Consider the following 13558-nt stretch of genomic DNA (forward strand, 5'->3'; position numbering starts at 1 on the left):
CGTCCTTGCAAAAAAGAAGGCGAGACGGGTGCAGTGGAGTGGCGGCTCTTTTCCTTTAGGGATGCAGCCCACCCTGGTGGGGATGTGTGACTGTGAAAGGTAAGCAGGATTGCAGCGGGCGAATCTTGCTTAGAAAATAAGACCGCCCTTGCAGACGTTTCTGACGGCGGAGGCGGCAAAGGGTAAACGGCTCAGCTAGGCCTTGCTAGGGTATACAGTAACAACAGAAATAACGAGTCTTTGAGCACACTCAGAGTGCCCCTGTTTAGGGAAGTAGATCTCTTAGGTGATGAAACAAGGCTTGCCCAAACATCCAGGATATTTCAGGGTCTGGAGTCAACCTGGAACATTTAAAATAATTAGGAAGTGCATTTGAGAAGGGGCAGAATGCACAGAATCTTAGCCAGCTGCTATTTGTGTAGGCAGGGGGACTCGAGGGACAGAATTTTTATTTCTTATTTTGACATACATGGGCGTGGTGAAGTGGGGACAGGGAGGAGCAGCTGCCCCCCAATAAATAAAAATCAATTAAAATACATAGCAAACTGTGGTCCTGCACGCCCAAAAAAGGCCTGCCCCCCTAACAAAAATAATGGCTACGCTCATGCTATTATATTTGGAGATGTTCTAGTTCTGACTACTTGCCATGTTTAGGATCTGTAACTGACAAACTGATGCCAGGTGACAGGCCTCTGAGCTGCCAGAAAACAGAGAGGCCCAAGCTTTCACCCATGTTCCTGCACTTACAATCTACTAGTGATTATTACAGTCTGGTTTGCTAAGCTATGATGTGAATGAGCAAGTGCGCTGGTGCAGTGAGAAAATCGTGCCTGCCTTGCTCCTCCTGTTCCTGTTGTGCCATGACTTTGTGTAATGTTTGAACTTGGGATGATTTGTCTCGCTTCAAGCAAACCATGAACTGTAACTAATGTGTTTTTTGCTAATTGGTCATGCATTGTTTGAGGGAAACACCACAAGCCTGGGTTCGGATGTCATGCTAAGCCATACTATGTCTTAGGTAGTATGTTGGGGGAGTAGCTAAGTGGCCAGGATTTTCACTGTGGACTGCATCCGTGCTCATTCATGCTAAACTATAGTTTGGCTTAGTATTATGTGTGAATGAGGCTAATGCACTGTGAAAGTACAAAGAATGGGTTTGATAGCTGTATTTAGAATTTCTGGTAGCAAAAGAAGCTGAATGGGAAGGGAATGTATAAATGTTACCCACAGATCTGTTTTTTCTCCCCAAGGTGAGAAGCAAGCAGCCAGATCGAAGTGAAGAAATTGCAACAAAGTTCTAACTGCCCTACTCAGAGCTCATTGTCCTGCAGAAGTATAATTGTTGAGAGGGGGAAATGACTTCTTCAAAGCCTTTGGCCAGGTTCTGGGAGTGGGGCAAGAACATAATCTGTGTGGGGAGGAATTATGCAGAGCATGCCAAAGAGTTGAAGAACACCCTCCCAACTGAGCCACTCTTTTTTCTCAAGCCATCCTCCGCCTATGTCAGGGAAGGCTCTCCCATCATCCAGCCCTACTACTGTAATAAGCTGCACCATGAAGTGGAACTTGGGGTGGTGATCGGGAAGAGAGCCCAGGCAGTTTCCCAGAAAACAGCAATGGAACATGTGGGAGGCTATGCCCTCTGCTTGGACATGACAGCCAGGGATACCCAAGAAGAATGCAAGAAGAAAGGGCTTCCTTGGACATTGGCCAAAGGGTTCAATACCTCCTGTCCAGTCAGTGACTTTGTGCCCAAAGAGAAAGTCCCAGATCCACACCAGTTGAAGATCTGGCTAAAGGTAAATGGGGAGATGCGGCAAGAAGGAGATACATCAGAAATGATCTTCTCTATCCCCTACATCATCAGCTACATCAGTGGAATTGTCACGCTGGAAGAAGGGGATGTCATCCTAACAGGAAGCCCAAAAGGGGTTTCTGCTCTGCAAGAGAATGATGAAATAGAAGCTGGGATCCAGGGGGTGCTGAGCATGCGGTTTCAAGTAGCTCAGCAGAAATGCCGGCCTTGATAGGGGATGTTTCCTTTTACCTTAAGAGCAGATTCAAACTGTAGAGCAAAGGAAAACTACACGATTCCTTTCCTGTGGGAGAGAGGTTGGGAGCTTAGATTCTCCTTATATAGCAACCAAGTAAAATTGGCTTTCCCCTCATTCAGGTTCTAGTTTCTTCCACATTGACAGACAGAGTGGGAGAAGGGCTGAGAGCCCATCTTGTTGGGCACTTAATATATTCACAGTGTTCAGGCATCACACTAAGCCCTAGCATAAGAAGGACAAGTCACAACAAGCCTCAGGCTTGTACACTCTTTGCTCTCCTCTTTGGGTCTGGTGCAGCAACAAGTAGTTCACTTTCAGTTTAGATTAACTGCAGCTTGCTGTCATCCAGACCCCCCAAAACTGTGGTTAATCTTAACTATGGTTTGTTGAAAAAAGCAAACTCCAAACCATAGGTTATGAAGTTGATATTTTTAAAACAAACAATAGTTAACATAAACATGTGGTTCAGACAACACACTAAACTATGGTTTGAAAGTGGAAGCTTCCAAATTATTGATGGATGTGCCATAGGAAGAGGGGGGGACATGCAAGCTTATACTCACTGGCTTATACTTGTCATCATAAATGATTGTGTGGCCTTTCTTATAAACTAAATGTGGCCTTTATGAAAAGCACAGCCAAAGAATGTAAGAATTATTCTTTTCTGCCAGACTAGACTTCCTATATAGAGTTCAACAGGGAAAATTATATTAAAATATACACATACAAAATGGAAATACTGTATGGTGAAATTTAGAATATATTTTGTAATGAAGTCTGATACAATTGTATACTAAGGTGTAAATAAAACAAAACTTCTATCTACTTGCATCAATAAATTTCAGATACACTCTATCATGTGACTGTGAAATAAAAAAACTTGGCATTTACAGTGTTCAGTGTACTTAATCTACAGTATTTTGTCTGAAATCCCACAGAACACAGTTCCTGCTTTTCATATAATATAAAATTAAAAGAAATAGGCTTGCAGAAAAAAATTAATTTCATAAGTATATTTTTCCTCAAATATGTTATACATGGAATGAAAACTTTGTTTTAAAAGTAATGTAGAAAGTATACCGAGGTCTCTTGAGTCAGACTGAGGTTGCCTTTGCCAGCCTTATAAATCCACCATGTTTTGGACTAGATCTCATCAGTTCCAACTGATGGGAGCTGGACACCAATTTGGTGAAGGATGGACTAAGGTAAACTCTTCCTTAAATGATAATACACAGTTTTTAAACATGAATGATAAAGCACACTTTCTAGCATCTTTGCAACGAGAATGCAACACACACACACCCAAGATGTAAATTCACCTTATTACAATTACAACAACTTAGACTCCTTCCAGCTGTTCTGAAGCTGGGAAAGGTAGGTCTTTTCCAGGCAGGTTTCGACTGGCCTCCACAGGATCTGCTAGCTTACAAGAAAGCAAGCTAACTCTCAGTCCGGTTCGTGAACTGGCCGAAAGAATAACCTATAGAAGTAAATTAGATTTATTTTATTTTTTAAATTGCTTATCCAAAAAATAAAGTTTGCAAGAAGATAATGCAACTTTATATAAAGTTAGAACTACATACTATGTTGTGCAGTGGCAGTTAGAAGGGTAAGATGGGCAGGAGAGGGCTATTAGTCCTTCTGACCTTGTTTTCTCACAGAAAATCTTTGCACATGCACACACACCAGCTACTTTCAATTTCATCTGCTTGAATGAGCAGTTATATGCAGGAATGTTATCTACCAGAAAATGTACAAGCTGACAATTCCCCCACCTGCCCCCCCCCCAAAAAAAGTTGGTTGGTGTTGCCTCCTTCAGAACTTGCTGGATAAACTGATCTATTGGCAATCATAGAAAATTCCTTCCTTTTTCAAATCTCAGTTCTTGATTCACTAAAAGAAACTTTGATAATGGATTCCTCAGAAGATGTTAATAGGATGAGGGTTGTCATGGAGAATGGTGCTCATTCAGGTGTGTAGTTCCTTATTTCTATACTGTACTTACTTTAAAATAAATTTTGCTTCGTTCTAGAAGAAGGTGCCATTTTAGGGCTGTTTTTTGAGCCTCTGTCAGAGTCTGGAACTCCTGGACCTAATGGAGTGACCACAACTTGAATTGGTATGAAATGCACATAAGCATGAAGTGAAGCATGAGTCAAAAGGAAGATGAGTGTTTTCAGAAGTGCATACATACGATAGGTTCACAGCAAAACCAACCAAGCCTTGAAGGACCTTGAAAGATCAGTAAATTTATTGCAGCATAGCTTTTTGGGGGGTAGAGTCTATTTAATCAGATGCAGTACTGGTGCAATGCATTAAACCTCAGGCTCTCAATACCGTGTTTCTCTGAAAATAAGCCATACCCTGAAAATAAGCCACACCCCGAAAATAAGCCATAGTGTAGGTTAAACTGTACCATATTTAATAAAAAAAATAAGACATCCCCTGAAAATAAGCCACCTTGTGTGTTTTTTTGAGGAAAAATAAATATAAGATGGTGTCTTATTTTGGGAGAAACACGGTAGGTGCTAAACACAACCTGAACCATAAACCTGAGTAGAAGAGATCTATTTCTAATACATTCTTACCGTGCAGCCTAAAGCTTCTTCAGCCACTGTGTCTGAGAGATTGCAAGAATGGAGAGTGCCTGTGTGGTCTGTCAGATCAACTAGTACATCAAAGCTGGCAAATAGTAGTGTGGCATCTGAGGAGGAGACAAAGCTGCTACAGAAGGAGCATGAGTTTGTTCTTTCATTGACCACATAGTGGCACTTGCTACTGCAGAAAAGAAAAGAGGGCAAGATTTTAAATGAATTAATGTGTGTTTAGTTATTACGCATCTAACATACCTATTAATTATATCTGATGAAATTGTGTCATTGTTTTTAAAGTGTGTGTGGATGAGTTTATTGTTTTAGAGTTCGCTGAACTGATTTTATTCCCCTTAGAGCATGTGTTTCTGTGTTTTTTGTGTGTTTTTACCATGTACACCACTTCAGTGGCTTTATACTATTAAGTGGTCTATAATTTTGTTTAACAATTTTGGTCTTTCCAAACATAGTCCTTGGGAATGCGCTTGGGAATTTCCTTCTTACCTTCATAAAAACTAATAGGCTTTTCTATCTCCAACCAATTGTTTTTAACTACTACCTGTCCAATTATCTAGGAACAAGTTGCATTTCACAAAGATATTACATTCCATCTTTATACAGCTAAAAGTCAGCATGGGTTTCTGAAAAATAAGTCATGTCAGACAAATCTGATCTCATTTTTTGACAGAATTACAAGCCTGGTAGATGAAGGGAACGCTGTGGATGTAGCCTATCTTGATTTCAAGCAAAGCCTTTGACAAGGTGCCCCATGATATTCTTGTAAAGAAGCTGGTAAAATGTGGGCTAAACAATACTACCATTCAGTGGATTTGTAACTGGCTGACTGACCGAACCCAAAGGGTGCTCATCAATGGCTCCTCCTCATCCTGTTGAATGATTGTGTAAAAGTGTCATTATTGTTTCACTGTACCTTTAAGAGTCAGGAAAGATTTAATGACTGGGGCTCTGCAGCTGTGGAGCAGCTCTACAGGTGTTGCTGTGAAGCTGATGATGCAGGGTATATCAGGGGTGTTGTGTGTTGCCTCTGTGCTGGGCGTTTTCCCAGTGTGCTCTTGGTGGGTGGTTTGGTTGTGTGGGTATTTTGTGTAAGCCTAATTTAATTTACTTTTGTAATTTTTCCTTTCTCCATTAAACCAAGCATTTGTTTAAGCCTTGGTCTCTATGTGTAAGTTCCTCAACCAGTTTCTGCTGATTTTGCTTTTAACCCTAACATCTTGGTTATGGGCCCAGTGGTTGAGCGTGGAACTGCACATGTTAGTTTTTGGAGAAAGGTTTAGAAAGGTTTTTTCCTTCTTTTTGCTGCAACGGTTTTGTGGGCTGGTGGTTGAAAAGTTCCAGCATGGCAGACCGTGTTGCTGAGGCTGAGAAGGCTTTAACATTCCCGCAACTAACGGCCGAGAACTACAGTCTATGGTCCTTTCGCATGGAAGCACTTCTGACTTCCTGTGATGTGTGGAAGTACGTGACCGAGGACCCTCCTGCTGCTCCTGTGACCGAAGCCTGGTCGAAAGGTGATGCTAAAGCAAGGGCATTAATTAACTTGTCTGTTAGTGATCAGCAAGTTGTGTATATAAGAAATAAGAAGACTGCCAAAGAAATGTGGGACAGTCTTACGGCAGTGCACGTTAGAAAGGAGTCAGCGTCTGCCATAGCTAGCCAGATATCTGCTGTACCTCCAGCACAATTAACTGTGGAAGGGGTAACAGCAAGTTTGATGGGCGAGCTGGACAGAAGGGAGGCTTGTGGGATTAGCACTCCTATTTCTAAAAATAATGAGGAACGCTGTATGCAAGTCTGTGGTGATTCATCTGCTTTCAAAACTTCCATGCATTGCTGGTTTTGTAAAAAGCAGGGGCACCTTGCGAGGGACTGCAGATTTAAAAAGCAAAATGCTTCAGGGTCCGTTCCATTTCGTAAATCACAGACAGCAACCCAGCAGTCGGCAGCACATCGTAAAGATGGACGTGAGCCGCGAGCATTCCATGTTCGTGAATTAGGTCGTAAAGTAATTAAAGATGACACGTGGAAATCGTTTGTAGTAGATTCCGGGGCGTCAATTCATCTTTGTAACGACTGAAGTCTGTTTGTTTCTTTCGAAGAGGAAATTGGCACCATTCATCTGGCCAACTCCGACGTTCTACAGTCGCTTGGCAGAGGTACTGTGAAACTTGACTCCTTAAACATCACAATAGCAAATTGCACTTACTGCCCATCAGTGGACAATTTATTATCAGTAAGTTGCTTTGCACGCCAAGGAGTAACTGTGTGCTTCACAAAATCACTATGTGAGTTCTACAAAGGGGGAAAACGTGTATTGTATGCCAGAGAGTCTGAAGGTTTATATAGACTATATTTTAAAAAGCATTCACAGCCACCTGTGAACTGTAGAGTAACCCAGCCAAGTCAAGGGTTGAGAAAAAGTCAGGGGCTGAGAAATGTAAAGCCTCACTCCGGATGTATTCATGAGGCGCATAGACTTTTGGGACATTTAAATTTCACAGATGTGATAAAGACAGAGAAGATTGTTGATGGACTAAACTTAAAGCCATGTAAATACTATATGCAATGTGTATCTTGCTGTAAGAATAAGATTAAGGTTGCAAGAAAGGGTAAATGCTCAGGCAGGAAAGTAACAGAGCCATTTGAACGCGTGCATTGTGATTTAGTAGGGCCACTCCCTCCTTCCTTAGGAAATTCAAAATATTGGCTTACTCTTATTGATCAGTACAGCAGATATTGTTTTGTTTACACCATTGCTGAAAAGTCACAAGCACTTGAGAAGTACAAGATTTTTTGCAACTGGGTAAAAACCCACTTTAACAAACCTATAAAGCATTTGTTTTCTGACAGGGGGGGAGAATTTGTTTCTGAGGAATTTTCACATTTCCTGGAAGCGCAGGGGACTGTTCACGAGTTGTCCTGCCCTAGAAGTCCTTGGCAGAATGGGATTGTAGAAGTAGTGCAACGTGATTTGCAGGCAGGTGTTAAAACTTACTTGCATGATGCTAATTTGGGGAAAGAATATTGGGCGGAATCTCTTCATGCCTATCTTTTTGTTAAAAACAGATCCTATCATTCTAGTTTAAATGTTACACCCTATGAAATGTTGTTTAAAAAACGCCCTAATTTGAAATACCTACGAATTTGGGGTTCAGACGTTATTATTCACTACCCTGCTAGACACAAGTTGGATGAGCGTAGTGTTCAAGGAAAGTTTATGGGCTACCAGCAGGGGGCGTACAGAGTTTATGTACCAGCAACTGGCAAATTTCATATTACCAGAAGCATGATTGAAACTGTAAATTGGAATAGAGTTGCTATTTTTCAAGATAGTGATGGTTTAGATAATGCTGATGAGGAGGAAGTAGAAGTAGAAGAGGGAGAAGCTGGAGCAGGGGATACTAGTGAATCTGAAGACGAAAAGCCTGTTGTGTCTGGTGATTTGTTTGAAAATTTAAAGACACAGACACCTAAAGAAAGGTTAAGTTCTTCTGAGTTTTCTGAAAGTAAGAAAAGCCCACAAGAGTCTCATCAGTCTGATGATAGCAATTTACAGTCTGAAGCTAGAAGTCCAAATAGTTCTACTGATTCTGAAGGGCCTAGCTCTTCTTCAGGACTAAGACGTTCAGACAGAAAGAGACAGGAACCAAGACGGTTTTCAAAAGAGCAGTTATACACTGTGTATGCCAATAAAGTAGTTTTTGAGCCAAAATGCTACAACGATGTTCAAAAATTACCTTTGCATGAAGCTGTAAATTGGTACAAAGCTATGGATGCTGAAATAGCTTCTTTAAAAGAGCATAACACTTGGTCTCTTGTACCACAAACCCCAGACATGAGAGTTATTGATTCAAAATGGGTTTATAAAGTGAAAATGAATGATAAAAACGAAGTTGTAAGGTACAAGGCTAGGTTAGTAGCCAGAGGTTTCCAGCAAATCCCAGGTGAAGACTATGATTTGTGTTACTCACCGAGCGTAAAATATGAATCTGTTAAGCTTTTGTTAAAAGATGCATCCCAGCGTGGACATTCTGTCTATCATGTAGATATAAAAACTGCCTATTTGTTTGCAGATTTAGAAGAACAAATTTTTATGCGTGTCCCTGATGGCGTAATCGCCACTAAAGGAGTAGTGTGCAAACTAAATAAATCTCTTTATGGTTTGCATCAGAGTGGTAAAAACTGGCATCAGACTTTAGTGAAGGAATTGCTGAATTTTGGCTTTACACAAGGCAAGGCAGATAACTGTGTATTTACAAAAGAAAATGGAAATTCTGTGACCAAATTATGTGTGTTTGTAGATGATATATTAATTTCTACAAAAACTAAACATGAATATACACAGATAGTGTCACTGTTACAAGAAAAATTTGATGTGGTAGAATTAGGCAAAGCTAAAAACTATATATCCATGCAAATTGAAGAAGGCAAAAATGGTTCTTATCTGATTCATCAAACTGCAAAAATAGATGATCTTGTTGAAATGTTATGTTTAAAGAATGCAAATGGGAAAGAAACTCCTATGGTATGTGGTTTTACTTTTACAGATGGCAATAACACGTTCTCTGACAAAACTTTGTATCGCTCTGCCATAGGCAAGCTCAATTTTATTCAAAGAGTTTCAAGGCCAGATGTAACATGCTTTTCATTTTCTGGCAAAATTTGTAGAAAAACCCACTACCCAATGCTTCAAAGCTCTTAAGAGAGTGGTGATGTACCTCAAACACACAAAACGTTACAGATTGGAATTTACACCATCTATTGACAAAGGTTTTGAAATATATTGTGATGCATCTCATGCTGTAGAGCAAAATAATTACAAAGGTACATCTGGTATGGTTTATTTTTATAATGGGTGTCCTTTTGAATGGAAAGCACAGAATCAAAGGATTAATTGTCTTTCTTCAACTGAAAGTGAGTTATATGCCTGTACTCAGGCCATCCGTGATATAGAGTGGTATTTACAAATATTTGAAGACTTAAAGATGCCAGTATCACTCCCAGTAAAAGTTTATCTCGATTCCCAGAGTGGACTTGCTATCCTGTGCTCAGAAACCAACACACAGCGCACTAGAGTGTTGAGATTACGTTTACAATTTGTAAAGAATTTGATTGCTGACAAAACAATTGTTTTTGAATATGTTCCAGGTGACAAACAAGTTGCAGACATCTTTACTAAAGCACTTCCAAAAGCTGCGCATGAAAGACATGTACAAAGTTTGTCTCTGTTTCACAATAATGAACTGCAGGGGATATGTTGAATGATTGTGTAAAAGTGTCATTATTGTTTCACTGTACCTTTAAGAGTCAGGAAAGATTTAATGACTGGGGCTCTGCAGCTGTGGAGCAGCTCTACAGGTGTTGCTGTGAAGCTGATGATGCAGGGTATATCAGGGGTGTTGTGTGTTGCCTCTGTGCTGGGCGTTTTCCCAGTGTGCTCTTGGTGGGTGGTTTGGTTGTGTGGGTATTTTGTGTAAGCCTAATTTAATTTACTTTTGTAATTTTTCCTTTCTCCATTAAACCAAGCATTTGTTTAAGCCTTGGTCTCTATGTGTAAGTTCCTCAACCAGTTTCTGCTGATTTTGCTTTTAACCCTAACACATCCTGGAGAGTAGTGACTAGTGGGCTGCCACAGGGTTCTGTCTTGGGCCCAGTCTTATTCAACATCTTTATCAATGACTTGGATGATGGGCTTGAGGGCATCCTGAGCAAGTTTGCAGACAACACCAAATTGGGAGGGGTGGCTAATACCCCAGAGGACAGGATCACACTTCAAAATGACCTTAACAGATTAGACAACTGGGCCAAAGCAAACAAGATGAATTTTAACAGGGAGAAATGTAAAGTACTACACTTGGGCAAAAAAAATGAAAGGCACAAATACAGAATGGGTGACACCTGGCTTGAGAGCAGTACATGTGAAAAGGATCTAGGAGTCTTGGTAGACCACAAACTTGACATGAGTCAACAGTGTGATGCAGCAGCTAAAAAAGCCACTGCAATTCTGGGCTGCATCAATAGGAGTATAGCATTCTAGATCAAGGGAAGTAATAGTACCACTGTATTATGCTCTGGTCAGCAGACCTCACCCGGAGTACTGTGTCCAGTTCTGGGCACCACAGTTCAAGAAGGATACTGACAAGCTGGAACGTGTCCAGAGGAAGGCAACAAAATGGTCAAAGGCCTGGAAACGATGCCTTATGAGGAACGGCTTAGGGAGCTGGGTATGGTTAGCCTGGAGAAGAGAAGGTTAAGGGGTGATATGATAGCTATGTTCAAATATATAAAAGGATCTCATATAGAGGAGGGAGAAAGATTGTTTTCTGCTGCTCCAGAGAAGCGGACACGGAGCAATGGATTCAAACTACAAGAAAGAAGATTCCACCTAAACATTAGGAAGAACTTCCTGACAGTAAGAGCTGTTTGGCAGTGGAATTTTCTATCAAGGAGTGTGGTGGAGTCTCCTTCTTTGGAGGTCTTTAAGCAGAGGCTTGACAGGCATATGTCAATAATGCTTTGATGGTGTTTCCTGCTTGGCAAGGGGTTGGACTGGATGGCCCTTGTGGTCTCTTCCAACTCTATGATTCTATGATTCTATGCTTTGCTTTACCAATTTTCTCTACAAGATGCAAATGAATCAAATCACTTTTGCTTCAACTAGTTTTCCCCCTTTATATATTCTGTAATGTCCAATAACAAAAGTCCTCTGCAATTGTTGTTGTTATTGTTAGAACACTGCAACAACCTGTCCTGTGCCACCAACTACTAGCTGTGTGCTCCTCGGCTTATCAGGATCACATCCATTGTCTTGAATCCAATGTGTTCCTCAAATTGGTGTTCTCCTGGTGTCTCTGACCATTGCAATTTGAGGTAATCATAGAACTGTAGAGCTGGAAGGGTGTACATTACAAGGATTATCTAGTCCAACACTATAAGTGCAGGAATCTTTTACCCAACATGGGGCTCAAACCCATGACCCTGAGATTAAGGGTTTGCTGTACCAACTGAGCTCTTGGTAATTCGATTGAAATACACCACTGACTAGCAATCTAACTGCCATGGGAGGAAACGATGGCGACAAATGCTTGAGGTGACCCATATTTTTGACATTCCATCATTTTTTTATATGCTCTCCCTTGATTTCTAGACTCCTGTTTTAATAGATACATTGGTTTAATGGGTTTATTTTAAATATGGATGTTTAAATTTTAATATCAATAATAAATAATCAATAATTAAGATTCCCAATAAAACAATGACATATTTTATTTTATAATGGAATAAGATTGTTTTATTGGGTATTATAATCATTTGTATCTTAATGCTTGTGTAACTGGTTTTTACACTATCTAAAACCACCCAGAACCCTACTCTGGCATGAGGAAGTATAATAATTAAATTATATGTTTTTTGTTTAATTATGAGTGTACAATAATAGAATGTATAATATAGAATAGACATGCTATCTTGGCTCAAAGGCAATAAAGAAGGATGAATGAAGAGCAAAGAATCTTTGGACATGCAAGTTAGATAAGGTTAGAGTACTTCAGAAAAGGCTTTGATGCTGAGTTAGGAGGAAAAAGTGATTTGCGGAATAGAGAGGCAGAAGTTTTTCAAGCTGATTTGGAATGGGAGTGAGGAGCAGGATAAATGTCCAGGACACTTAATGAGGTGCTTACCATCTGTTTCGTATTATTTTAGTTGTCTCATCATCAATATTCAGTGTAGAAATGTAGGCAAAAATAATGCCATAGAAAGGTTCTGATTTTCCCTCATTTTGCAAAGCTTTAATCTTTAATTGCTCCACTGTATAAACATCAACTATTGCCTGTACTAAAGAGAACAGGAAAAAGAAGATTGTTTTTTTAAAAAGGGACTTGATCTGAAGTTTAAAGACAGAAAAAAACTTCCCACTGACTAGTGGACTTTGGACTTCAATAAAATATAGTTTACCATAAGAAAAAAGCATTTAAAATCATAATATTATGCCACTGGACCGAAAAGACTGCTATTCATTTGTATTATAACCAGAACAGTTAAACTATAATTTTTATGATTTCCCAGACTGAAGTCCACTCTTTATTCTCTGAGCCATGATAGTTGAACACTTCCCTGTTTATAGCATACTTCCCAGTTAATAGTTCTCAGAATGGCACGCAGCATCAAATGGATTATACATGATAACTTTTAACATACATTTGCCTCTGAAGAATGTGGCAATAACTCTGAATACATGCTGTCCTTAAAAACAACAACCAATAAACAAAAAAGTTATCCTGCGTTCTGAGAACTTTTTGAATTTAGAAGGGTAAATCCAGAATTGAGGCCTTAAGCAATATATAGCAGCCTATCATATTATTCAGATACCTGAATCTAGAACCATGGAAGGCACCACATTGAGCCGCATGAAATGGAAGTCCATCAACCTCACAAAAGGTATCTGAAGAAGTGTGCATGCACACAAAAGCTCATACCAAGAACAAACTTAGTTGATCTCTAAGGTGCTACTGGACAATTTTTTTATATATTTATATATATATTTCTATCAGATTAAAGGACTACTTGGTAAACACTCACCATTTATGGAATCTCTGAAATGCTCTCCCATTTCATCATCCAAATCTAACATTTCTGTACTTTCTTTTATAAAATTGTGTAGAATAATTGCTTCTGGTGTATCTTGGAAAAAATATTTTTTAAAGCAGTATTAGTAAAGGTAAGCTTGCATAATGCCAAAATAGTTTGTGGGAGATTTTTTAGCTAAATTGTTAGCTCCATGTATTAGATTGATGTCTGCTACAGAAAAGACATTGCTGTAATTCTTTACACACAAGGCGTTGGGTCCATTGATGTCAACAGGATTTACTTCTGAATTAACACATATAGGATTGT

The 13558-nt window shown here is 39.7% G+C and overlaps 2 protein-coding genes across 2 annotated transcripts in view; one reads left to right on the top strand and one right to left on the bottom strand.

Annotated features, from left to right (window-relative positions):
• Positions 1-4: 4 nt before the first annotated feature.
• On the top strand, positions 5-2944 carry FAHD1 (FAH domain containing oxaloacetate decarboxylase 1). The gene is made up of 2 exons (XM_035132334.3): positions 5-99; positions 1251-2944. Exon 2 carries the CDS (start codon positions 1356-1358, stop codon positions 2025-2027), a length of 672 nt encoding a protein of 223 aa, XP_034988225.1. The 5' UTR covers positions 5-99; positions 1251-1355; the 3' UTR covers positions 2028-2944.
• MEIOB (meiosis specific with OB-fold) overlaps positions 2793-13558 on the bottom strand; it is a 26243-nt gene continuing 15477 nt past the window's right edge. The window contains exons 9-13 of the mRNA XM_035131666.3: positions 13244-13345; positions 12346-12499; positions 4643-4832; positions 4060-4146; positions 2793-3534 (exon numbers count right to left, since the gene is read on the bottom strand). Of these exons, the coding sequence (XP_034987557.3) occupies positions 3394-3534; positions 4060-4146; positions 4643-4832; positions 12346-12499; positions 13244-13345 (674 nt within the window). The 3' untranslated portion in view covers positions 2793-3393. The remainder of the gene's footprint in view (positions 3535-4059; positions 4147-4642; positions 4833-12345; positions 12500-13243; positions 13346-13558) is intronic.

This window comes from Zootoca vivipara, chromosome 13, assembly GCF_965207765.1.
Source record: "Zootoca vivipara chromosome 13, rZooViv2.hap1.1, whole genome shotgun sequence".
In the NCBI taxonomy this organism is placed as follows: domain Eukaryota; kingdom Metazoa; phylum Chordata; class Lepidosauria; order Squamata; family Lacertidae; genus Zootoca; species Zootoca vivipara.

Coding starts and splice junctions, on each gene's coding strand:
- FAHD1 (XM_035132334.3), top strand. CDS start 1,356: ATGACTTCTTCAAAGCCTTTGGCCAGGTTCTGGGAGTGGGGCAAGAAC.